This window comes from Acipenser ruthenus, chromosome 49, assembly GCF_902713425.1.
Source record: "Acipenser ruthenus chromosome 49, fAciRut3.2 maternal haplotype, whole genome shotgun sequence".
Lineage (NCBI taxonomy): Eukaryota > Metazoa > Chordata > Actinopteri > Acipenseriformes > Acipenseridae > Acipenser > Acipenser ruthenus.
The window spans coordinates 3,237,498-3,264,877 of NC_081237.1; the positions used below are offsets into that span (position 1 = coordinate 3,237,498).

General features: G+C 41.3%; 2 protein-coding genes across 6 annotated transcripts in view; both read left to right on the forward strand.

Annotated features, from left to right (window-relative positions):
• LOC117401461 (paralemmin-1) overlaps positions 1-3,966 on the forward strand; it is a 47,563-nt gene extending 43,597 nt beyond the window's left edge. For all 4 annotated transcript variants that reach the window (XM_059014969.1, XM_059014970.1, XM_059014971.1 and 1 more), the window contains one exon: positions 902-3,966. In XM_059014969.1, coding sequence (XP_058870952.1) covers positions 902-1,464 — 563 coding nt within the window. In that variant the 3' untranslated portion in view covers positions 1,465-3,966. The remainder of the gene's footprint in view (positions 1-901) is intronic.
• Positions 3,967-5,766: 1,800 nt separating this feature from the next.
• Positions 5,767-25,303, forward strand: LOC117401282 (mitotic interactor and substrate of PLK1). 2 transcript variants are annotated; one of them, XM_059015178.1, is made up of 6 exons: positions 5,767-5,860; positions 7,654-7,828; positions 16,596-18,903; positions 21,176-21,615; positions 22,220-22,258; positions 22,719-25,303. In XM_059015178.1, the coding sequence occupies exons 2-6, from the start codon at positions 7,769-7,771 to the stop codon at positions 22,806-22,808; spliced, it is 2,937 nt and encodes a 978-aa protein (XP_058871161.1). In that variant the 5' UTR covers positions 5,767-5,860; positions 7,654-7,768; the 3' UTR covers positions 22,809-25,303. The 2 variants fall into 2 exon arrangements, with proteins under 2 accessions (XP_058871161.1, XP_058871162.1); XM_059015179.1 differs by lacking the exons at positions 5,767-5,860; positions 7,654-7,828 and adding an exon at positions 12,168-12,275.
• The last annotated feature ends 2,077 nt before the right edge of the window (positions 25,304-27,380 follow it).

Consider the following 27,380-nt stretch of genomic DNA (forward strand, 5'->3'; position numbering starts at 1 on the left):
TTTACAGCTACAAATGAGGCCCATAGTTCCATACGTCTGTGTCTTCCATATTCGGATCAGGAGTCTGGTAATACGATTGCTGTGTTGAAAACACGATTCAGAATCAAATTAGAAATGGATTTGAAATGGTTTACCAGGTACATCAATACAATAACAGCAAATCTGAAGACACTGTTTCCATGGCTGGAGCTGGATTGCATGTATCCTATGTGCGTAGTCAGCTGGGTACAATTTAGAGACATTATTTTATATCCATAGAATATATAGTAGATCCTAATATTGATTTGATTCAGCCACCTGGAATTTCTTTGTATCAAATAGTTATGATATTCTATATATACCCTACAGTTAGCATGGTTTGGATGCTCCACAGTGCTACAGATTGAGTGGGTCTTGTATGAAGGATGCTAACAGAACGTGGTATGTAATTAACATGTTCTTTTTCTCTGTCACATCTTCTCGTTGGCATTAATGTTATCAGTAAGGGAAGGAATTGTATTATCACAGAGGATGACACTCTTAACAGTGTGGTTGGTATTAATAGGTTCCAGTGGGACAAGGTCTTCTATTTCTTTAAATATAAGTGCTTGTTAATGTAGTGAGAGGCAATGGCAATAGCTACATGGAGGGCCCACGGGGGCTTCCCCTCACAGCTCTGCAAGCGAGAGAGAGAGAGAGAGAGAGAGAGAGAGAGAGAGAGCGAGAGAGAGAGAGAGAGAGAGAGAGAGAGAGAGAGAGAGAGAGCACCCTAATTACCTGATACTTTTCTCTTCAACTTATTTAAAATAGCCCTGCATTAAAATCTGTGTCCAAATCGTATAAGAGCACTAGATAAGCGCATGCACCCATTTGCAGCATTACACATTAAAACTGAATGTTATTTCACTTTGTCTCCCCCTAGTGGTTCACGCAGTGCGGGCAGGGGACGGTGCCATAGAGAACGGAGTTCATCTCCTGAGCTCCACTGAGGTGGAGGAGCTGATCCACAAAGCGGACGAGGTCACAATGAGCGACACCTCGGCGAGCAAGGATGGCGAGGGTACCCCCAAGTCCACCACACAGACCCCCAAGAAGGAAATCACTGGCATTGAAGCCAAGCCTACAGCCAGCCCCCAAGCCACCGGCAATCCCAGCTCTGATGCCAGCCTGGAGCACCCGGTCACTATGGTTTTCATGGGCTACCAGAATGTGGAAGACGAGGCAGAGACCAACAAAGTGCTGGGGCTTGAAGGCACGGTGAAGGCGGAGTTGGTGGTGATTGAAGATGGGAATGGGAAAGGGGGTGCAGGGGAGGGGAAGGAGGGGAAGGAGGGGCAGGATGAGCAGCAGCAAGCTCCACCCAACGGGAGCACCGCAGAACCTCCGAAGAATCAGGAAGGAGGGGAGAAGGGTGAGGCCGAACCCGGAGCTGGAGAGGTCAATACCAAGGAGAAACAGCCTTGCAAATGCTGCGCGGTCATGTGAACCTGCCCTTACCGGACTGGACTTTTGAGGAAAACAAACAAACAAACAAACAAACAAACAAACAAACAAATACATTCTGTTTCTTTTGAGAGACTGCCCCCCCCCCTTTGTTTTTTGCACCTGAAGTACTACTACCATGAAACAGTGTTATCAGGTTTGAAGGGCTTACAGAATACCTTTTATCAGTTAATATGTACAGTCGACCCTCCCTTTTATGGAGTGTCGAGAACAGACAGTTAACTCTATTTCCTGTCGATAAGACACTCAGGAAATAATAGATAGGATCAACTGTACATATTAAGTTATTATAAATCATGTTTAAATTAAAAAAAAGATAGTTAAAGCTGTCTTTTAAGGTTTTGTCAGTTTGTGGTCTACTGTGCACAAGATACATGGCAAAATAAAATGTACTGGAATGTTCTGAAATCCTTTCTGAAAGTGGCTATATGATTTATAATACTGTTTACAACAAAGACAATACTGGCTTGCATGTGGTATAGCGCAGTCACAGGAGTGGGCAACGAGGATGTGGGTACAAACAGTGTTGGGGCATAACGCACTGCATATAATCCATTACTGTAATCTGATTACATTTTTCAGTAATTTGTAACTGGAATGGTTTATTTTCCAGACCGGTAACTAAATGTGGTAACACTTGAGGTGAAAAAAATAACATGGTTACATGTCTCCTTTTATATCATTTGAAGTGTTTTTTTATTGGTGCCTTACCTTTGAGATCAGGGGCTTTGACTAGGAGACCATTAGCTGTGGCTAACGCATAACATGAAAACCAGATAGCGCTTCAACAGTGCAAGTCAAAACTTACCTGTCATACGAACAGCACCAAAAACAATCGTGACTATGCTGAAAAAAGAAACGACTGCAATTCCACAAAGTGGTGTGTTTGTTGTAAACACTACAGCTTCTTTCTGTAAGCCTTTAAGGGTTGGAGGGGAGTATCCATCCTCCTCTCTTCCCTTGTCTTTCTGTTTTCGTCTCTCATATGAATTCAATACAGATGCCCTAGAGTGCTCTGTGTTAAAGAGCAACTTGGTAGGGGGCAGAAATACCAGATAAATGTATTCTTCTTGTTTAGAAACACTTTGGATATATTTTTCTGTGCCAGTCACCACATCCTAGTGACTTTTAAAAACTCAGATGGTACACCAGAGTGTAACTATTAACCTGTCCCCCTGCAACACACTGGATGTAACTCTTACTGGTGTATTTTTTGAATTCACTAGGTTGTGTTGCAGGGGGGACAAGTTACTGTTTACACTCTGAGTAGCAGCTGTATTTAGAAAGAAGATGTAAGTTCCAGAAGCCTTTCACGACTCAAGGGTGCTTTTACAAAAAGTCACCAGGGTGTGGTGACTGAAACAGAAAAGGATATACAAAGTCATTCTAAAGATACCTGATATTTCAGACGCATACAGGTTGCTCATTGATCCCGCTGGTGTTTCCCCCCCTGCCTGGGTTTTTGACCCTCATATTTGAGTCACTTAATACAACACACAATACAATGGTAAGAGGTCTGTGCATGAGCAGGGTTGGGAGTCTGAGTCACTATTAAAGGGATCTCCAGTTTAATATCCTATTTTGTTGTGTCTGATTCTCTATTGTAGCTTTGATCATCATTTTCTCCATCGTCATTCCAAATAAAAAGTGTCGAATAGGCTTCAGCACACAGCGCAACGCTAATATGCTTCATTGTTTCCCGACAATCAGCATTGAGGAGTCTTTTCAGAAGCAATGTCAGTGCAACTATTGGTTGAAACAGAAACTACAATGGAGACCCATACAGAACGCACAGTTTACACCATCGATTTCCATGGAGTCCTGCAGTTATTCCACAAATAAGGATAGCTGGATAACCCGGACAAGCCCCCAGAGGTGTCGAGTTTTACGGCTATCCTCGTTAATGGAGTATTCTATTGGTATAGCAAGAAAGTTAGGGAAAAGAAAGTGTGTTTAATCACAAATTGAAAAGATGAATTCAGAGATTGACTTTCCTTCGATCAAGCTCTGCTTGGATTTGAACGACTGCAAGATTACCAAACGAGATCCTGTACCTCTGTAGTGTTAAACACAACAAATGTTATTCAACTCTGACTCAGAACGTATTGTACTAAACAGGTAAGCGATATTATAAAAAACCTTTTAAATTGGCACACCTTGGGAGAGAGAGTTTTAAGCTATGGGAAGTTTGTCCCCTAAAAGTCAAGTGAAGATAATTCCAGCTCTATATTTATTCCAGAGAGGTCCTGTCTGTGTTCAGGGGTGGGGGAGTCAATGTGATGGTATGTATTTCAATGGTATTGTTGCTCTTTTATTATTGAAAGATTCCCGAAGAGAAAGCAGGGAGTCTTTTGTTGAAGCGTGTGAATCAATCACCCGATATGAGCATTGCTGTTTTCTTCTATTTTTGTTCTTTCTAAGGCTGTGTCTGAAAAGTGTCCTCTTGTCATGACTTTACCAATTAAAATCCTGTTTTTTGTTTCATCCATGCTGCACTGGTCATTGCGTTGTGTGTGTGTGTGAGAGAGAGAGAGAGAGTGTGTTAGAAATGAAACTGGGAACGCTGGTGTCACATCCCTTTCCACTGCTGTAAATTCAGAATTAGAACTATCAGTATGGCAAAAATACACAGGATCGTATACAGTAGAATACAATGGGCTGGTATATGCAAAAAAGTAAGCATGACATACAAATGTAGAGACAGGCATACACCCGCATGAATCCCCATAATCAAAAGGTCTTCTCTCATGCTTAATAATGTTAATACTAAGTTCCATCACAATTGGGTAAGCCAGTGACTGTGGAATGGGATGTGGACAGTCCGAGGATGTAAACGATATCTCAGTTTTTAAATAATAAATATTTAGCAAAAAAAAAAGATATTGATCAGAATAATCTGTTTTATTTTCCTCTTTTGCTTAAGTGAACATTTTGCAACTCCGAAACTATTTACTGATCGATATGGGTTTGTTACTGCACCATTTAACACAGCCATACAAGAACGTCTTTTATAATTGTTTTTACTGACTTTTTGACCTTTAAGTCAAAACCGTTCAAATATAACAAACACACAGGGAAACCATTTTTAATTACACAAATAAATAACACAAATTATATATCTTGGTGGTTTATACATGCTGTAAATATTTTATTTGTAAATAACAACTTCAGATGAAAAAATTTAAAAAATATATATATTAAATGATATACTTCTAGGTTATGGAAACCCCACATACATTAGTTTCCTGTGTGCAGTTGGGGCCTTTTTGCCTGTAACACAGGAAGCAAGTCAATTTATAGGGCCCTATTTAGGAACAAGGGCAAAGTCACATTTTTGAAAGGAATAAAACTCTTTTAACAGTGTGCAACTAGCAAGAAGCAGCTCAATTGCTGCCAGTAGCAGGTACATTATGGTTCTGTGAAATTGCTTGCTAGTTTTATACTGTTGAAATTGCTTTCATACTCTTTGACTTTGCCCTTTCCCCGGAGGAAGCAACGAAGTTCACGTGAAAATCCACACAACAATGAAGGGAACCAGGAGGATGAGGTGTGCTCGTTAAGATGTGTGTCTCGGTACCTAATGCACAGGTTCATCTGTTACTGGGACTGACTTGAAATTTGAAATCAGACTTGTTCATTTCCATCAGCAGCATCACATCCATTTCAATTAGGAGCCCCAGTTAGGATTGCAGGCTGGCAGAACTCCATCTCTCCACACTGAAGGGGGAGTTACCTAATGGGGGAAGCAGGTTTTAAATCTCAAACAAATAGGCAGAATATAAGGGCTGTGGATATATTAGAATGTCAGGGAATTTAATTATTAAATTCATACAGGTGCTCTTTGATGTTGTGTAATACCTGGCTGCAGATTGGATTGTAGACTGCAGGTGGAACCGGATGCAGCCCCAGTTTGATACTGGGAACGAGATGAGTTTTAGTGACTGGTTTCATGGTGCAGATGGAAAGGTGCTGTAAGACTATCAATCCCTCACAAAGACCCAGCTCAACAAAGCACAGGATTTTTTGGTCTGTTTTCTTTGTCCGAGTTGCTGACGGTCAGCATTCCAGTGACATTCCCCTGAGGTCAGCACACGTGTGGAGTCTGAAAACGCAGCCAGTCATGCCATCCCAGCATTCTCTGTCCGTGTGTCAGTCCGGGAACCAATTGTGTTCACTAATACCTACTAGAACGGGCCCATTTCAACTAGGGGGTGGGGGAATCAGAGAGAGAGAGAGGGGGTGGCTTAGGTTTACACATCTAAAAAATCAAGTTTTTAAAAGTCAGTTTGTTGCTGGGTAGGTAGGTAAGCCCTGACATTGGACTACTGCAAATTGAGGATTTTATTCAATTAATTACCAGCTAGCTAACTTCTAAAAGGTTAGTGTACATGTTTTTCCAATGCTATGTATGTTTGTGTTGGTTTTTGTCGGAATCATCTTATTAACATAAAAACCTCCAAGCAATTTATAAGAAACTGTGGGGTTGATTTAATCAAACTACACCCTGCCAGGTAAAGCCACAGATAGACATTCAACCATCTATATATTAGAAACAGGAGGTTGATGCAATCCAGGTGGATTCCCTGCTGCAGTAAAATTAAATAAAATAATCATATAATGATAATGATAATGATAATGACAAATCACCCAAGCAGGGATCTTACATTGTTTTAGTTTGCGGGTTGTACAATGACTGCCGCGGGTCTGCGGGTTTTAATGTCAGTGTCTGTGAAATACGGGTCACTTGGGTGGTCTGCATTTTGGCTAGTCCCACAGCATCAGTTTAAATGATAAGGTTGTATAATCCCTGGTGAGACCACAGTTTTGGTCTCCACGCTACAAAAAGACATTTAGGCTTCGAAAGAGTCCCTTGAAGAACAACTAGACCAATCCCAGGGCTCAAGGGTATGAGGTATGAGGACAGGCTGAGAAAGCTGTACCTATTTAGTCTAGAAATAAGAAGACTAGGTCCAGAGGACGCATTTGGAAGTTGAGACAGATTCTGGAGAGAGTGGTGGATGGAAGGGGTTGCTGGTCCATTGGGACCCTTGCAGAGCTGTCTGAATGGGGTTCTGCATCAGTAAGCATCAATGGGCTCTCGTTAAATCTGTGGCTTTCTGACTACCCTTGGAAAAGCACCTGTGCTGTTTTTGTTGCAAACTGTGAATTCTGCCCTGCTAAAGCTGAGCACACTGTGGGCCCGGGCTGACTTCAGTCAAATTTGCTCTGATTACTGTCAGTGAAAGCAATAAAGAGTAAAGGTTAACTTGGGCCCCATTTAGTACTCCAGTAACATTTCACTTTTACAAAACTGAGAAACAAGCTCCTTGTGCTGAAGAGACCTTCAATTATAATGTGTGTTTGTTTCTTGTAAAATTAACTAAATAAGTTCAGTACATATTAGCTAATAGATAATATGTATTGCCATCTGTGGCAGGGCTAAGACCCTGCACTTCTAAATAACGTGTTTTTGTTTGGTTTATAAATAAAATTGTTTTGTGCTAGATAGGGCAGAGCTGGAGGTTAGAATTCTCTCCCTGCCTAATTCAAATCCATGTGCGGAATGTGGCCAGGCATTAATTGACTGATTATCCCTGGTCACATGCCTTTAAGAAGGAGCTGGAAAGACAGTCCTCTGCTCTTCTTCATCCCCCTCAATGTGAAGCACATGACAGTGTGTATAGCCAGGGTGAGTGAACCAAAACCAAGGACCATCAGGATCTTTGGGATCTAGCAGAGGGATTCATTTAGGGGATTTTAATCTCACAAAAGTATATTTAAATTGTGTCAGGGATACGGTTCCTGTAGCAGGACCTCCCCTTTAGTGAGTGACAGCTTCGGTCCAATGAAGTAACACTGAAAAAGAGCACTGATAGGAAAAGCAGCGATTGGTACTGTGGTAAACTTGTATAAGGGTTAGGCATTACCTTACTAAGTGGCCTTGTGTATACAGCTGCTTACCTTCCTGACGCAGTCAACTACCAGACAGTAATACCCTCCAATCAGTGCTCAGTTTTACAGAGAACGAATATTCAAATTATAAATTGGATCAACAGAACCACTGAGACTGATTGTCAACCTCATAGAAGAGAAGGGAAAGCTAACACAATGAAGTCCATTAGCTGCTGACAAGGATACGAAGTGGCAGCAGCTCTCCTTGTCTTTCTCCAGGGCCGATGGAGCTGGCTGTACTGTGTGTTTCCCTTGACCCCCAGAGAGAGCCTGCAGACTGGGAGAGTGGCCGGCACTGACTCCTCTCTCCCACACAGCGCAAGGGGAGCCGAGTATGTTCAAGTACACCCCTCCCTGGCAGGTACTGTGCAAGAGCATGGAGCACGAACTCAAGGTAAAAATAAGGGTGTGAAGGCGTGGCAACCACGGTTTTAATATCTCACCTCACTGTTATCACTGGTTCCCCTTTTCTTGTGTGGTATATGTAGATGCTTCAAAGACAATGGGATGGAAACAAAAAGCTGCTGCTACTTCCTGTTCTGAAAATTCCTGCAGTATGGCTGAGTTTTACTCAAAAGGTCTAGCTGCAAATCAGGTCTAGAAAAGAGAAAGTGATCAGATACCAGGAAGAAACCTTTTTTTAAATTTCTTATCTACAACATTGTGCTTGATCTGTCAGCCTCCAATTAAAGAATCACCATATCTTCAACACAAGACAAAGGGGGCCCGTGGTAGACCTGATCCTTTATTTTAAACCTTTAAAAATCATTTTCTACAACAGTGAGGCTGCCTTGTATTCAGTGTTGTGTATATTGATTGTCACAGACCTCTGCAGCCTTTGTCTTCCTGTATGTCTGGGACATTTGCCATTCCTTAAAATTGATCCTGGATTTTTCCCAACTATCCTGCACCTTACCTCTACATTTTTGTTTGGGCTAACTGCACTAGGGCTTCTTTACTTTCTAAATCCTTATCTTATTTATTATAGAATAATTGCAGCATAACTGTCTCTCACAAACCTCCTGTGGCCAGGTGGCTTGGTGCTGACGTCACAGACCAGGATGAGACTGACCATTACTGCGGTTTAAAGCTCTGATGCGCATTTATTTAATAAAAGATTTAAACAAAACACAAAACAAAACACGTTTCATAAGCCAGAAAACGCTCAATGGTCAAAAACAAACAGACAGACACAGTGAAGTATTGTGCTGGTATAAAGCCAGCACGAGTAGCAATTGTTAATCTCTTTGTATATCAATAAACTTATGTTCCTCCTCTGAACAAAACCCAACCAAAAGTGAGAGGTTCCTGCCTCTTTTATGCAGCTGTGCCTGAGCTTGATTGCGAGTTAATCATTCAGTCGGGCTCAGGCACATTCTGTACGTGAACTGATTTGGCAGGGAAGGCAATTAACCCTTTATTGCCGACCTAAAACACCCGTGCACAAATACATACACTTAAATAATAATAATAATACCACACAAATAAACGAAATACACACAGGGGCCGGGTGTACCCCGACACACCTCCCTAAAGCCATGCTATCAGGGCACTTTTGTATTGTACTGCTTATTAATGAGAAAAGATGTGTTTGCAGCTGCATTTAAGTGTATCCAAGCTGTTCCTATGATAACATAAATAGACCCAAACTTTACACATGGGCAACAAATCTGTAAATGAAAACTTAGCCAGCAAGGTTGCCAACTTGACGTGAAGCCAAATTTATTAAATGCAAAACTGAGACACAAAAAACTTTAACTAAAAGACCTTGAATTATATTACTTGATTTTTTTTTTCCTTTCAGAAACTAGCAGGTTATTAAAGTCTGGGTTTAAACTCTGTGAACATTCTATAGTTTCTTATACATTGTACGTTTAGAATTCAGTGTCAGTAGTCATGGATACATTGTATCTGCTCAGTGAATGGATTCCCTCACAGTCCGTAGTGTGTTAATAGCAGGGACGTTTCAATTTCTCTCTCTCTCTCTCTCTCTCTCTCTCTCTCTCTCTCTCTCTCTCTCTCTCTCTCTCTCTCTCTCTCTCTCTCTCTCTCTCTCTCTCTCTCTCTCTCTCTCTCCCTCTGTGGGTGTGTGGCCCTTTGGTCTGCCTGATATACTCTGAACTTTGCCTGCAATGCACACAAACCCCAAAGGTCTCTGAGAGAGACAGAGATAGACAGTGTTTCTCAGTAGGTGTATTGGTCTTTATCATAGGGCAGGTGCTATCGAGACTGTACCAAAGACAGTGACAGACAGACAAGCGGTAAGTGCAAATACATTTTCTGTGTGATCTAATGAGCAAATCTCTATTAATCCTGCTTTACATCTGGGCTGTGATTTATTCACCTGCTTATCAGCAATGCGACTAACATACAATTCACTCCAGTACTTGTATCTGCTTCGTCTGTGACACTGTCGTGGCATTGGTTTCTGTACTAAGGGCCAGTGGTACAGTATGAAGGTATGAAGCCATGGGCAGAATGATACCACAGTGCTAAGCCCAGAGATTTATTGTAAAGCATGTTAAAAAAACATAGAAAAGCATGGTAAACTACAGTACTATAGTAATGGATAGGATTACCATGGGGAAGTTGCAGCATGACTGCAGATTTACCATGGTAAACTATTAAAGGGGATGATCACACAATGGTTTGAGGTAACACACACTGCATGCTTAACCATAGCAGCAGACAGTGTGTTAACATATCACGACCACTGTACTGTGCTGTGTAATACAGTGACCACTGTACTGTGCTGTGTAATACAGTCACCACAGTACTGTGCTGTGTAATACAGTCACCACAGTACCGTGCTGTGTAATACAGTCACCACAGTACCGTGCTGTGTAATATAGTCACCACTGTACTGTGCTGTGTAATACAGTCACCACTGCACTGTGCTGTGTAATACAGTCACCACTGCACTGTGCTGTGTAATACAGTCACCACTGTACTGTGCTCTGTAATACAGTCACCACTGCACTGTGCTGTGTAATACAGTCACCACTGCACTGTGCTGTGTAATACAGTCACCACTGTACTGTGCTGTGTAATACAGTCACCACTGTACTGTGCTCTGTAATACAGTCACCACTGTACTGTGCTGTGTAATACAGTCACCACTGCACTGTGCTGTGTAATACAGTCACCACTGCACTGTGCTGTGTAATACAGTCACCACTGCACTGTGCTGTGTAATACAGTCACCACTGCACTGTGCTGTGTAATACAGTCACCACTGCACTGTGCTGTGTAATACAGTCACCACTGCACTGTGCTGTGTAATACAGTCACCACTGCACTGTGCTGTGTAATACAGTCACCACTGCACTGTGCTGTGTAATACAGTCACCACTGCACTGTGTTGTGTAATACAGTCTCAGACAAAAGTATTGGCACCCTACGCTTATTCTACCGTAATACAAGGTAAGAGATTAAGGACAGACATCCAGTACTTTTTAATAAAACAAAAAGCAAAATATGCAATTTCTAGTAATTTAACCAATAATCGTTATGAAAAAACAAACTTTTATCACTTAAAGTAATCGTTCATGACAGAAGTATTGACACCGCTGCTTTAGTGTTGTGCGTGTCCTCCTTTTGCTTTTTTTGCGTTCAGACGTTTGTGATAATTCTTAACCAGTATGTTACATCTTGTTGGTGAAATCTGGGCCCATTCTATCTTGCATATTTCCTTCATCTCTGACAAATTGGATGCATAATGTTTGGCTGCAGCTTTTTTGAGATCAGTTCAAAACATTTCTATTGAGAGCTGATGATTGCAAAGACCATTCCAGAACTTGTATCTTTGTTTTCTTCAAGAAGTTGTTGACTTAGCTGTATGATTTGGGTTGTTGTCACGTTGGAAGATAAACTGGCTGCCATTCTCCTACCTGCTTTAACCGTACTTTTCTTTAGACGTCCACTTCTTTCAAGCGTTTCAATGGAATTTGTTCTGTGGTACTTTTAGATTATTGCTCTGATTGTGGATTTTGATATTCCGTATTTCTTTGATAATGCTCTGTAGCCATTTTCCTTTGTCGTAGTTTCCTACGTGTGCTTTTCTCAAACGTAAAACCAACTTCTTTGTCTTGACCAACATCTGTTGTGTTGCCAAAACGTTCTTCAATAGATGTTGGAAACAATTTTTCTGGCTAATGAATTTAATGCAGCTTAGTTACTGTGTAACGGTTTTCAATCAATGATATATATTTTTAATTGACATTTTTACAGACTTTTAGTGTGAAAGTGCCAATACTTTTGTCATGAACAAATATTTTAAATTGCTAAGTGCTTTTATTTTATTTTTATAAAGCTTGTTTGTTAAACTACCAGAAATTGAGTATTTTGGTATTTGCCATATTAATTAGTGGCTAATGTTCACTAAATGCTTGTATTTACCCGGTTTTCTTGAATGATCTTATATTACGTGTAGGGTGCCAATACGTTTGTCTGTGACTGTGCATCTCCAATCCATTGTGTTGCTGGTAGTGCTGTGGTCTGCTGATGGTTCTGCTGGAGTTTCTTCAGGGTAATACGCTGGCATTATAGTATCCCAAACAGGACAGTGCCAGGCTCCGTCAGTGTTGCCACTGTCAAAGACTGCAGCACTTATTACTGTCTGCTCAACGGAGGGCTTAAGGAGGTGAATTCCTGGAAATCTGATTACTTGGCCCCCCTTATCAGAAGGGCACAGTCGAATACTCCCCCCCTGCCCCCTCCCACCGTACGCACACAAAACACTCACCACAAACCACCGTTGTACAGCCCTTTGAAAAACACCTGCGTGAGAAAAGGAGGCCTAATTCAGCTTTTTGCTATGTTGCAGTTGACTATCTAATAATGTAAGTATAATATCGTCTAATTTGTTACATGCATAGTGTTTCTGATGATCGTAGCAAACACTGTAGCAATGCAACAGAAAAGTGTACCACCATATTAAATATGGGCCTAGCAACATACTTTCAATTATTCTCTAAATGTGTTACTATATTTACAGTGTTTTAACTTAAGCTATTTCAAAGTCTGTCTTTATGATTAGAATACCATTTTATACTGCCTCTTTTAGAACAGTTTAGGAAAGTTTCATGAATATTTAAAGTTAGTTAAAGTATTTTGTATGAATAAAATGAAGCCTGATATTCATGACACTTTCTAAAAAAAACAAACAGCAGTTAACACTATATTTAATACATCCAAACAGACTTACAAAAAGGGTTTAAATAGCTAACGAGTTAAAGCTTTGTGAATGGGTCTCGTATTCACAATGAACATGTTGTTAATTTTTAATGAGACACTTTTTTTTAATTCACCTGGAGAAAGCTTTATCAAATTCTGATGTCACATTGAGAGGATAGGCAAGCTGTCTGTCTGTTTGAAAGTCTGTTTGGATGTCAGACTTGCACTCATGTATTTATATATATATATATATATAATATACTGTATGAGTTTTCAGAATCTGGCATTATATGGGGGTGAGTTGTTGTCTTAATGTCTCTATGTTTTTACACACATATAGAGAAGCACAAGCTACAAACAGTTCTAAGCTATTAGGTGATATGAGATGCAATCAAATTTGATATGAGTCTCAATCAAATTGCTATACTGTATGTGCATACAGTGTATATAGGTCATGGTGATTTACATTGGCATAACACTGATACCTCTAACTTGAACTGCAGTCGTGGAGGGGAATGAATGTGTGTGAAGTGCTTGTTAACATTAGCACCGGTATTGCTCTGAAGATCGTTGTGCTTCTGTTTATTTGGGATATGCTGATTTCCCATCCGCCACACAACACAATTAGAAAGTTAGCTTCTTCCTGAACCCTTATCACTTCCTGTGGTGAAGATCAGCTGGTCCGAGCATAGTGTGGGCTGCAGGGAAGCTTACAGTGTGCTCAGCATAACAATGAAAGCTGACCTCATGTCTACGGACAATATCGTCCAGGGGCAGCATGTATAAAGAGAACAAGATCAGTCCGAGAACAGAACCCTGTGGGACGCCACATGCAACTTCAGATAGAAAGGAAGTATCTACCCCAAGTTTAACATACTGTTGCCTATTTGAAAGATATGATTTAAACCAAGACTATACAGTGCCTGACAGTCCCACAAGATGCTCGATGTTCAAACAGGATAGGATGGTCAATAGTGTCAAATGCTGCACTTAGATCTAAGAGAATACGAAGCGAGAGCGAGCCTTTACTTTTAAGGTGTAAGCCAAATAAACATCTGTTTTACGCCTGTTAATTTAGCAAACTAAAAACCAAAGTAATATAACTCAAGGTCTCTCAAGCACTCATAAGTTGTTTTTTTCTCAAGTGTTGGCAATAGCGAGTCGTTTTCTCATTTCAAATATATTACCTTTGACTCCTATAACATTCCATGCAGATAAAACACCAGGAAGCTGATGTTCCCAGTAAGAAAACTTTTGACCCGATGCGTGGCCTTATCACAGAACTATGTCAGGAATTTGAGCTTATTAAAGTATGCTGCCTTAAAAACAGGGTTGTAAAGTAAAGCAGAAAACCCAGTCATAGCAAAACTGATTTATAAATAATTCAACCTATCAAATAACATTTAGTAAAGTTAACAATAGCTGGGTTAGTGCTATGACAGCAATGGGTGATAACTTCTCTTAGCACAGACACACGCACACACAGACACACACACGCACACACATGCATGTTGGCATCGCTGTACTGACGGGGACCTGTAATATTATACGGGGTGATAGGAGAGCACATCGCCTGTGCAGAAGGGAATATCACTACATGCAAAAGTGAACCTGTGCACAGAGACTCACAGTCCTGTAGCTCTATTAGAAGATTTGGTGGTCCAGTGGTTAAAGGAAGGGGCTTGTTACCAGGAGGTTCCCAGTTCAATCCCCGCTCAGCCGCTGGTTCACTGTGTGTGACGCTGAGCAAGTCACTGAACATCCTTGTGCTCCGTCCTTCGGATGAGACATAAAACCGAGATCTATTGTAAGTGACTCTGCAGCAGCAGTTGTGATGCATAGTTCACCCCCTAGTCTCTGTGAGTTGCTTTGGATAAATGTGTCTGCTAAATGACTCATTAATAATAATATCATTTATTATATACTGCATTATGCAACTTACAACAATCCAGTTGTATTTGTTTTCTATTCATGTCCAACCTTAATTTAGTCTGTTGTCATTTTCATTGAAAAGAGAGATGCAGAGAATAGTGTTAAGTGGCTGAGGTAGCTTGTGATGTCATTGTTCGGAATTCACTGCAGTTGAATGGAATTCCGAGAGGTGCCTCAGGTACAATTTGTATTAAATCAGACATCCTCAGACGATATTGAAAAAAAAATAATAGGGCCTGTATAAAAGTAATAGGGCCTGTATACAGTAAATGTTAGATATGTTTAACTTATTCATTTTAAGTTTAATGCACATTTTATAATAATAATTTGTATATTAAACCAGATCATTGATTATACTGATAGAAACCTTTGCCTAAGCATTTGTCTAAGTGACTTGTAAGTTGGACCTTTCATCCATAAACTGGTGCAAATGACAATTTTGACTGGAGGTCTTTATTCAAATTAAGACACTGAAAAAGTTTGTCATTTAATTCACTAAGCTGCTTTTAGTATTTCGTTACCTTTTGAATTTCTGATTCAGTGATATAAGTTATAGATGACATGTTAATCAAATCAATATAAATATTAATCAAACTGTTCTGCACAGTTTTTGAATTAGGTCCAATTTCTATATTAAAGACAACAGGTGGTTTAAACAAATAGGCTGAGATTCATATGATAGACACAGTGGTGACTGTTGGAGTTTGTGCAGCCAACAGTCCAGGTTAATCATCATCTGTTATAATCTGGGAAAGAAACAGTTAGAGGAGCAGGCTCATTATAAGTGCTTTATGATCCAGCAATAAACAGTCAGGCAGTGCTGAGGGTTCAAGTTCCAGATACAACGAGCTGACGTCATTGATCATTGAAATCATACTGAATATGGAACCTTTCTCTTGACAGTGTATTTACAGCCAAAACAGGTAGGACATTTTTGACCATAGCTGTATTGTCTTCCAGAAATACCTTTGCTGTATCCTGTGTTGTCCGTATTTTTTTTTCAACCTGATCCTGATTTTTATTCACACATCATGGATCACCTGGGGAATACATTTTCTTTTACTCGGGATCGTTCGATAGGAAAAGAAAATTCCTCTTAAAATATCACAGTGTGTATCCAGATCATGCTTCCTCCTGCAACGTTGTTGGTGCTCTGACTGAAATTAGTTCCTGTTGTGGGAACAGAAAATGTTGCAGGAGGGTCTGGATACTTTGTTATCAATAATAATAATAATAATAATAATAATAATAATAATAATAATTAGTCATTTAGCAGACATTTTTATTCACAGTGACTTACAGAGACTCGGGGGTGAAGTCACTTACAATAGGACCTCGGTTTTATGTCTCATCCGAAGGACGGAACACAAGGAGGTTCAGTGACTTGCTCAGGGTCACACACAGGGAGTCAGTGGCTGAGTGACTGGCTCAGGGGAGGAGGGGATTGTGAATGGGACTGGAGTTTGAGAATGACATGGCTGGAATCCGGTTCTTCACAGGTTTATAAGAAGGATGGATCTCCAGCCATTGGAATAGTTGTGTCAATACAATATCAATACCTCATGAAGTTTAGTCCTTGGCTGGAATCAGAATATGTGCTTCAGTGATTTCTGTTGAAATGATACTGAGACACGGATGGGTTTCATACCAGGAACCTCCTGGTACCAAGCCCTTTTCTTTAACCACTGGCCCACCAAGCCAACACTAAGTAGTTTAAGAGAACAATTAGGATTATGTGTGATATATTGCTGCGATAGGGCAAACACAAGTTGATGCAAAGTTAAAGTAATGCGTTTCTTCTAAACACTGCAGGGTGTTTTATAACTCCATATTATGGTAACTGCATTTCTATTTTTAAAATTACAGTTTTCCTGAGATGGTTGTAAATGTAGGTTTGTGAATGCCAGAATTCAAAAGGATCAATTGCATTTGGCCGTGACATTTAGCATTAGAGTAAGTCGCCCTGGATAAGGGCGTCTGCTAAGAAATAAATAATAATAATAAATTCGAGTCTGGTTCAGTCTAACCACAATTTTCTGATTTGTGTGTTATAGAAACAGCCAACAGATCCAACATACAGGCCACAGGATGGTCCACAGTTGACCCAAGAGGAAAACGAAGCAGTGGACATCGCTAGACATCTGTCGGCTATAGACAACTCGTCAATCTCACAGGGCCTTGTAGAACCAAAGCCGCCAATGGAGAACTCGCCCAAAAAATGGGTAATAAAACCCTTGTCTCCCAAACTGGGGACGACAAACTATCCATGGAAAATCAATGACAGCAAGACAGTGACAGAAAGACAGTATGCTGGGAACTACACAAATGGCTACAGCTATGAAGACATTACAGTGTTGCGGACCCAGTCTTGTGCCACAGTCACGCTGGACCAAGGGGAGGGGCTGGGGGGGGATGTGGTAGTTCAGGGCAAACATATGGCAGTGGTTGAGGATGAAGGAGGCCTGGTTCGCCCAATAAGGCCAGAGAGCCCAGGATCCAGAAGGGGGTTTTATTCCTTTGTAGAGCAGGGCCTTGAAGCAGGCAAGACAGAAGCCTGGAGGACCTCTCCCGAGAGGGAAGCCAAGCTAGCCACCCTGAGGAGAGAAAACGGCTTTGAGGTGCGGGCCTACCAAGAGGAGAAGAGACCGGAGAAGCTTTTCCCCGGAGAAGACAATGAAGAGTCCCGCTACAAGGTTCCGGTTCACTCTCTGGAGAAAGAGATTGATTGTGACAGGCGGGATATCATCCGCACCCAAGCGCCCAAGAAGAATCCCATCTTTGCAGAGCAGTGGAGCTCCCTGGAAGGGCTCGATCTAGCCGGGACACTCAACAACAGCAGGCCTCCAGAAGAGATGTCCCTTTACTACAGTCCCCTGCCTCCCAGGCAGGGCTCTTCCATTGACGTAGAGCCTGGGAGTGTGGACACCGAGCAGATCAACTTTAGCGCCGCACGGCAGCAGTTCCTCTTGATGGAAAAGTCAAACCAAAGCCCTTTTCTTCAAAGTCCCAGGCAACCACTACAGATGACGCCCAAAAATGTTCAGGAGAGCCCACTGTTGGAAGGGAGCACCATCAAAGCAATCAAGGTGCATTACGACAGCCCTGGAGAAAGTAGCCCCATCCACGACCAACATCAAGGCCCGGTCAAGAATGTGGCTTTCACCATGAAAAGAGTGGGTGCAGAAGATCAGATAAATAAGAACAAGTGGCAGCACTACGTGACCTTCTCTTTTGATGACCTTGATTCTGGCTTGGGGGACTTCTCGGGTGACTATGGAGCCGGCTACACCAGTGATGGAAGCCTCTCTAATGAACTCTCCAGCACCCCAGATACAGGGCGGATTTCGAAGCCAAAGTCAGAAACGCCCATCGAACGGGAGATCCGCATCAACCAGGAAAGGGAAGAGAGACTCCGGCAGGAGCGAGGGATCTCCCGGACGAATCTGGTGGAGATGGTAGATATCAAGACCAAGCCTGTCCTCTCCCAGGCTAGCTCGGCCAATTCCCCGGTGGTCAGCAGGAGCAAGGAGAAAGGGCGGGTGAGCTTCTTTGTGCAGCGGGAGATTGAGCGTGAGACCCGCAGGGAAGAAGATCTCCACCATGAGGGGAAGGCCCCAGGGCTCTACGACCACGGGACACCCCAGGAACTAGATGAACGCAAGAAAATCTTCGAGCTGCAAGCCGATGAGGTCCCGGTTACTCCCAACAGGATGAACATTTCCGGTAAACTGATAGAAGCCAGGAAATCTGAAGAACCGAAGAAAGCAGTTCCGGAAGCAGTCTTGCCAGCTGAGGGCAAAACGACTGCCAGCACTGAGAACTTCTCTGCTGGGCCTTGCTGCCCTCATCGGCACCCAGATGAGCCTGTGAGAGAATCAACAAGCCAGACTCCTGTTCATGTGGTTAAAAAGGGCTTCATCACACAGGTTCAAGATGAAGCAAAGGTGGCGGAGCCAAATGCCAAATGGGAGACGTTTCAGCCCCATCAGGAGACTTTTGAGCCCCAGCCCTCATCAACGGAGCCCCAGCTGTACCCAGGGAGTCGATGGGGTGTCAAAGATTCCCCTGGACTCAGTGATGGTAGAAACTCCTCAGAGCTCAGTGGTCTTCGAAACGCCTCAGGTCTCTGTGTCAGCGACGATCTGAAACCACATCAGAGGGCCCTACCCGGGCTGTTCAACCTGAGATCCCGCAAGCTGAGTACCCCTGATGTGATCCGCCAGGAGATCGAGGAGGACCTGAAGAGAGAGAAGGATCTGCGCAGGTTGAGGTGGAGCACCAGCCTGGCTCCCTCTGTAGACCTGGGCCAGGACACCGTGGACAACCCAGCTCCAGCTACCACAACCAGAAACCTGAGCGCAGGTAAGCAGAGCCGCACTCCACACACAGCATGGGGACCAGGGCTTATCAGGAGGACTGGGGCTCCAATCATAATTCTTAAGGTAAAACTACACGACTTGAATTTCTGATAGTTTTATCAGTTGCTTAGGTTTACTCCAGTACTGGCACCACAGCATCATGCGTTGTTTTTTTTCCACTCAGAGCAAATGCAATGTGAAATGGACTGCAATGTTTAAACACATCACTACCGATTTTTTAGTTTCAAAACTACAGAACAATGTCTAGCACACTTCAGTCAAAGGGGTATTGCAGCAAGATTCTGTAGTCATGTTTTCCATTATTTCTTTACCACTTTTTTGAAAATATAATTATAAAAAGGATACACCGTAAACTGTCAGACGGCTGTAGTTATTCCTGGAATGAGGATAGCTGAATAACCCTCAAGCCCCCAAAGGGCTCCAAATGAGAGCCAGTAAAACAAAATATTCAGCGCTCATTGGTAGATCTTTCAATGCTTATAAAAAGAGACACTCTCTGCAATACGTTATTACAATATTTTGGTCCATTATAAAAATTAATTTTAATCTGAGTAATTTGTTTTTAATTAATTTTCTTTTTCAGAATCCTTTTCTGTATCTTCTCTTTTTTATTTTTTTTATTTCTAACTTCAGTTTTTCTTCCTTTTTATTTCCTTCCTCACATTTTTGTTGGAATTATTTTAAGAATGTGTGCAATTGTTTCCTGTTGGCCCCTTTAGATCAGTTATGAAAACATTCTTTTCCTGCTCTGCTGACTAAAACAAGAATGACTACAGCACTAAATAAAAAGCACATGTATTTTCCTTTACAATGATGTAATTGGAGTAGGATGTGGGATTTCAATAGTAGAGCTCACACCACAGTCAAAATAGCTTGCTCAGTGCTCCAACAACTAAACTTATTACACTTTCTAACTATTTTATTATGGTCCCTAATCATTAGGAGTGGTTCTGGTTTCTGTCACTCCCATATTGAGTTATTATCAGGGGGTCATATAACTGGTACGCATGCAGACCAATAAAGAAAAATGCGGGCTTCGATATTGTTCTTTTAAGACGCAAATGTGTACCGTCAGTACAGTTTTAACAGGATAGCATTTTAAATAAAGTCAGGGAGGGTGCTCCTGATTGGAGTGAAAAGCAATTAAATGCAATGGAATTTGAAACGACTCATTAACAAGCCTATCAGGAAACATATTGGTTGGTTTTATTGCATTTTTCAGGCAGGGAATTCGCAGGATACATACAGTAATGGATAAGAACAATATGAGTCACTTTTATAGTTAAAACATTTCTTCATTTACCTTCCAGAGAGAATGATATAACCTGAACATAAGCTGAACCAATCTGACCTTAAAGCGCGGGTCCCTTTATTTATATCAGCTTCAGTAGCCAATCCCTATCAAGACACTCTCTCAACCTAGATTTCTATTGGATAACTCAAACACAAATAAGACAGTCATCAGTAAGTCAAAGAGAAATCAAATACAAACATTACTGTTATTTAGTGGTGTCTAATACACCACCCTAGTGCTGATAACTGCAGTGATGAAAGGATACAATGAGATTAAAGACTATGCAGATTCATATTACATTGTATTACCTTTAAGTCTTATTGCAATAGTGTTTTTTTTTATATCTGGGTTAAGGTGCTTTGACTATAAGTTTAGGAGCTGCTCTTGAGTTCTCGTTGGCTGCCAGACATGTGTAATGTCGGCTAGATCAGCCAGTGCCTTTAGAAAGCAACAGCGCCATCTAGTGTGCAGCGGTGTGATGCCAGGAAAACAAAAGAAGTCAAAGCTGCTGTTCACTAGATGGTACTGACTCTCACTTCGATAAAGACACTGGCTGAACTAGCCCAGGTTACTGTAACATGGGTACTGTTGAGCCGTCTCTGAACTCATGTGAAAGAACTTTAACACATTATCTTATCTCGTGTTTGAATTACATTGCAGAGCAGTTTGTGCCATTCCCGGCTGTACTGTGAGTCACACTGTACAGAGAGCAGGTTCAATTGTTTTTAAATAAGCTCATACAGGAAAACTGGAATGTCTCAAACTCATGGACTGTGGGATTCTTATTCCCATTCCTGTGTTCATGATGTAGAGACAGAAATTGATTTTTAAATGTTATGTTTTTTTATCCATCCCTTCTCTTACTTTGTCCAGTTAATGATGCATTTCAAATCCTCTTTCTTTACCTCTTCCAAAGGTCAGAATAAGAAATTTTCTCTTTTTTTTTTTTTTTTTTTTTTAGGTAAATTGGAGGCCCTGGTAACTCCTATAACTGTCCCTTCATCCCAGAGTCTGACCTGGCGCACTCCGGGTGTTTCTATGGTTACAGCTCAGCCGTGGGTAGCCCCCACGTGGCCGGAGTCTCCGCGCACTCCCGGTGTTTCTATGGTTACAGCTCAGCCGTGGGTAGCCCCCACGTGGCCGGAGTCTCCGCGCACTCCCGGTGTTTCCATGGTGACAGCTCAGCCGTGGGTAGCTCCCACGTGGCCGGAGTCTCCGCGCACTCCGGGTGTTTCCATGGTGACAGCTCAGCCGTGGGTAGCCCCCCCGTGGCCGGAGTGTCCGTCCACCCCGAGAAGCTCCGGTCAGCCAGGCCAGGGCACGAGCTTCAAAGGTCTGACCGAGACGCTGCTGGGGGACTTTGAGGAGCGAAGGATCAAAATGAAACATGAGGAGGGAAAGGTGAGTGGGTGGAGAGGCAGGGGCTGGGCGTGAAGCTCTAACTGGGTTCAAAGACCAACGTCTCAACATTCAACTAAAGCAAGCTCTGTAGTTTAGTGCGCGTCTTTTGTCCGTGTCAGCATTACTCATCAGCCACTATGAGGAGAGTCATTAGAAGTAGGACCGTGTTTTTTCACGGTATTACACAATCTAAAAATATGTATTTCACGATTTAAACATAATATTTATTAAAGCAGAAATAATTGTATTGTCACATTCAAAATTGATCATTTTCTTTAGCGCTATTATACAGCAAATGTTCCTAAATATTTAATTGAATTTTCACGGGGAACTGCATATTACATGGCAAGCGGTACATTTCACGGAAAACGTGAAATCCGTGATAACTAAGTATAGGAGAAAGCAGGAAAGCAACAGACGAACAATTAATTAAAATGCCTTTCCCATGTTTTGAATCAGTCTGCTCGCAAAGATGTTGATGGTCTCAACCTGGCCACCAGAGAGACCCAGGACTGAGTGGCAGGGAGGGTGTGTACATGTTGTTGTTTAGATATGTATTAATTCGCTGTCTTTATAAAGTTTCTGCTGTTGTTTGTCTCCCCAGTATGCTGGTATTGAACCAAGTGATGATGTGAACAACGAGGTAAGAAGTCAGTTACACCTGCATGCTTGTTGTTAAGGGAGTACTTCATTCACCTATCCAAGACCTGCAAGCAATTGCTGTCAGATGTTGTCAGTGTTTTCTATCAAGTACATTAAGCTAAACTGGCAAAACTACCCTTACCAAATGATCTTGAATGGCAGACAGTGGTACAATGACATTGCAATGGTTTTGCATAGTAATTGAAGCACAAGGATGGCTACAATGGTAACATATTTTGCAGAAATACAGAACACGATCATTTTCAGTATGGTACCGTACCTCTGTGGGCTTTACCATGCTTACCTGTGCTTTGCCATACCGTCACTGTGCTTTATTACACTTTGCTATGCTTTTACTATGATACACTTTTCTAAGGCTGTTTTTGACTGATGCATTAGCACTGGGATAAACGTTTAGTTGGCCCTGAGTGTCTGACCCCTTATATGCCTTCTCTCCACAGGTGCTGGAAGCCACGCGTGTGACACGACACAAGAACAGCCGTGCCCTGCTCTGGGAGGCAGGCATGTACTCCAACGAAGCTGAGAAGTGAAGCACCCAGCGCTCTGTATTGAAACTTGTACGTTTCACTCTCCCTGCCTGCAAATGATGATGATCTCCACAATGCTGCTGGGGGAAACCGCTATCACACTGCCCCCTGCTGGAGATCATGGCTCAATGTCATCTCTGGGGTCCTCCATTACTTAAATAGGTTACTTAGTTTCTACCATGTACCTGCCATTTATTACTTGGTCTTTATTTGATTCGGAACAATTGTTCATATTTCAGACTTTAGCGCTGCCAGCTACTGGATTCCAGCATGCAATGAGAAATGCACAAGATTGAATAAACAGACACAGATGGTATTCTCTTCTGATTTAGGGTGGCAAAAAGGAGTTGAAAGCCTACAGCCTGTTTAATGTAATGTGGAAATTACAGGTGCCAGATGTGCAAAATGTCTGAAAACATGTGTTAATATATTTTGATGCTGTTGTTGTTAAAGTAATGTTAACCAAGGTTTTGAAGTCCATTTGCTTACCTCTTATTACTGTCACTGGTCCCCCTTTTCTTCCGCTGCTTCCTTGCTTGTATTTTATGCTTCATCTTGCAATATTTCAAAGACAGCGGTATAGCTAAAGAGTTGCTGCTGCTGCTTCCTGGTACCTAATCACCTCCTGTGCTGGAGTTCATACTGCGGACGGTGTGACCTACAGCAAAGGGTACCAGGATGCAGCAGTTCATCTATGCCGTTGAACATGAATAATAAAGTGAAGACGCACAAGATTCTTAGCAGAATAAAAAGGAGACTAGCAATAAGAGGAAGGGTTTAACTCGTGGGTTAGCACTCTTTTATAATCACAAAATAACAGTGCAGGTCCTCATAATCATGTACAAATCACAAGGTTAAAAACGTTGGAATAAAATCAAGAGTTTATCAGATTATAGCCAACATCCAATAGAAAAACAAAATCATCACAGTGGGAAACTGAGATTTGAGTAACCTAGGGAACTGACATCACACAGCAGCTCCAGGGCGCTTGTGACAGTGATGCTGTTATTAGGACGTGAACCTCTTCTGTATTAGAGCAATCCCAGCAGGACAACTAGGACTCAAACCCTGGACCTGCAGAACTGGAGGGGTCAAAACCAAGCTCGCTGCCCCCATATACAGAGTGCATTGCAGAGGAGGGTGGCGTTTTAATATACAGTGTATGAATATCTATATATGTATCTAAAGTACATATACAGAATAATGAATGAATTTATTAGGAATGTAGACTTCCAGATATGATATTGCCAAAAACTGGGATTGCAATTGCTTGAGTGCAGAAGATTACCGTATATAACTGTGTATAGGTGCACTCTGTATTATGAGTCAGAGAAAACTCCATTCAGTTGACTTTAATTAAGACGTTTTAGCCTGTATAATATTATACTATGTAGCAGAATGCAATGGGGGTTCGTCTATTGGTTTTTGGTATTCTGAACTCAATACAGACAATTTCGTTTTTCTTCTCAATCTAACAATAGGATCTTTGTTTCTGCATTCTGAGGACTGAAAACGAGTCAAACTTGAGGGTGTGGTTAGAGCAGCGGGTCTAAGCTTCAACTGCAATGAACTATTTCGACCCAATTTTGTTGGCAACACTGTAGGTGAAATTTGTTGGGAGCAGAAACCAGACCAAAGCAACACATTGTGTGACTTGTGACCCAGTTGTGCTTCCTCCTCACACAGCTACCTTCTACCTATGAACATGAACACCTCTGCACTGGTACCAGGGTCCTGATATAATACACTCCAGTAATGTTAGTGCAGCTGGATGTTTGCAGAACAGCAGTATTTTTATAATATTTCTATTTTTATATAATGCATGAGCTACATACCCTATTTTAATAAACAAAAAAGTATTTTACAGAAACACAATTTTTGTGTAAGCCAACAAAGTTGGTGATAATGAATAGCAAAAGCTGCCTGTTTTTTGGGGTTTTTTTTCGCAGGTCTCCATTCTCTTCCAGAAACAGTTGAAGTGGAAGATGTCACTACACCATAAAAGCCGGTCTGGTCTGTTTTACAAACAGCCAGTTTGTTTGCTACAGTGTTGGCCAACAAAATCATTTGGATCCTGCATCAATTATCTCCCAATTACACTGCCTACCAACCTAGAAATATTAGTGACTGGTCTGTATGTTATTGCCCCCCAGTGATATTCTGGCTTTAGAACACACAGAAATATATATATTTGATTGAAACAGTTCTTTGTTGTTTTTTTTAAGTGACTCATACTTGACAAGTTGTGAATAAACTGATTAAATTAAATTAACAATAATTTATATTTATGCCTTGTGAGACAATAAAATATGATAAAGTTGCTTAGTGTGGGGTTTGTCTCTGCTTTGTCATGCAAATATAAATCCTGTGTGTGTATTATTTCATCTGTAAAAACATTTTTTAAATGACATTTTTTTTTATTTTATTTCATCCCATTCCTGACTGCAAGTCCCTTGGTCAATACAAAAGCGAGAGTTTTTAAAGTGTTGTTCAAGTCTCTTCAAGCTGTGTGATAGCATTTGTTTTGGTTAAGAAAAAATAGCTTTTGGCCGACCACATAGCCTTCTTTGCCAGAGTTCTTCATATTATTTTCACTTTCACTGCCTGATCACATTTCACTGTAAAATGGACAAGTCTGTTGTTATGGCTATCATGAATGTATTTCTGTATAATATAAACAGACACTAAAATATATCTAAGGCCTAAATAAAACATGTCATGTATAATTATTATTTGTGGGACTGCGGAGATCTTCACAGCACTGGCTGCAAACATGGAGGTCTCTTCCTAGAGAAATGCTTGAGGTCTCGTCTCCTCATTTCAATCTGATTTATGTCTCAAATATTTCTCCTAAAACCGCTACTGGAGAGACAAAAGGAGACACAAATGAAGCATTTTTCAAATGATTTTCAAACAAGGCATATTTCATTAAAGAGAAATAAATTTGAGCTGCAACCTGTAAAACAAACAGACTCAAATTTTAGCTGCTGTATTAAATTCCACACTAGACAGAAATCCATCTGGACTATATACATAACCTCCTAGTATCAAGCCCTTTTATTCAACCGCTGGACCACCAAGCCTGTTACAGTTGTTCACTTTATTCAGGATTTTTTGGAATATTTACTCAAAATATTCAAAGGAGCAGGAGACAAGATTCTCAAGCGTTTGAAAATGGAGGAGGCACCAGTGTTGGATTACCTAATGCACAAGCTCCCTGTGGAGTCTACAGTGAATCACAACACTAAGCTGTACCGAACTGTAATTACCTGAGTCATACAGTAATTATCATTGAGTGTTTAATTTTACAAGGATGAATTAATGAGTGTAAAAGGACTGGAGGCACAGCAGTGACTCATGTAGAGCTGGTATTGTTATTCCAGGCCTCACTTCTCCAGTTCAGATAGCTTACTGTGTTAAACGAGGTAGGCTTTATCACACCATTTTATTATAAAGTTACTATAAAACTGTTAATGTAACAAAACTCATAGGAGCAAGTCTGGAAACTAATTTACGTAGAAAAGGGCATGAATAGCCAGGAAACTATACAGTAGTCTCTGATAAGAGAACACCCCTCGGGAAGCAAGCAAAGTGTTCTCTAAGACAGAGTGACCACCGGACACAATAAGCCAGTCACAATGGGAATTAATAATATGAAATTAACAGAATAAGAGAAAAGCAATAAACAAGTGTATGGTAATAAACTATAAATAATAAACTAACTGACAAACTAACGCTAATAAACAAACTGACAAACTAAATTAACAAAACACCCCTACATATGGTAAAAATGCAGCAGCGGCTCTAGATTACTCTCGCGATGACAAGTCAGTTTGGAAATGATTGAATAAACCATTTGAGTTTGATGAGGAGGAGTTATCAGGTTACTAAACAGTACTGTATCAGTTTTGAATCGGTTAGCAACGAATCGCTAGCGTTGCCAAAAAGATGTTCTTTTAAGTGAAGTTTCTGTTCCTTTAGCATTTACAATGAGGGAAATTCTGTTTCACCACAAGGGTGTTCCCTAAGCAGAAGTGTTCTCTTAGGAGGTTTTCCTATACGCGGAGACTACTGTAATATCTGAGAAACTACTATTGCTGCCTGTTCTTAACAGTGAACTCCTGTCCATTTCCATGTTAGTACACCAGTAGTGACCATGTAGGAACAGGAACCATTAGCATAACCATTAGTATCCAATATTTTGTTATGTAGTTATATGTACTATGTAATTGACATGCCATCCATTTGTGGTGCAGATTGCATTTTAGACTTGAAAAATCTTGTCCATTGTCGTTCATTACTTATAGACAATTCAACTGTTGGAGTGGCCACCACAGATGCAGATTTCACTGTGTTAATTGTTTTACCAGTCAGCAGATTTATTCTGTATCTAGAGAGAGGGAGAGAGAGAATGATGCTTCCTACAACATGACTACACAAGCCTGGTGTCTCAGATTGCCTAACTTCGTTGGTCACACAGACGCGCCCCTTTGTCAACATTTAAGTTTCACTTCTACTTTTTCCACCTGCTGCTTCCTCTTCTCTGACTCTGTTCCTGCAGGCCCACAGGGCTAT

Bases quoted from the DNA above. Each gene is read 5' to 3' on its own strand.
- LOC117401282 (XM_059015178.1), top strand. From the start codon at position 7,769: ATGTTCAAGTACACCCCTCCCTGGCAGGTACTGTGCAAGAGCATGGAG. The intron at 21,616-22,219 runs GTGAGTGGGTGG...TTGTCTCCCCAG, and splicing joins TGAAACATGAGGAGGGAAAG to TATGCTGGTATTGAACCAAG. The intron at 22,259-22,718 runs GTAAGAAGTCAG...TTCTCTCCACAG, and splicing joins GTGATGATGTGAACAACGAG to GTGCTGGAAGCCACGCGTGT.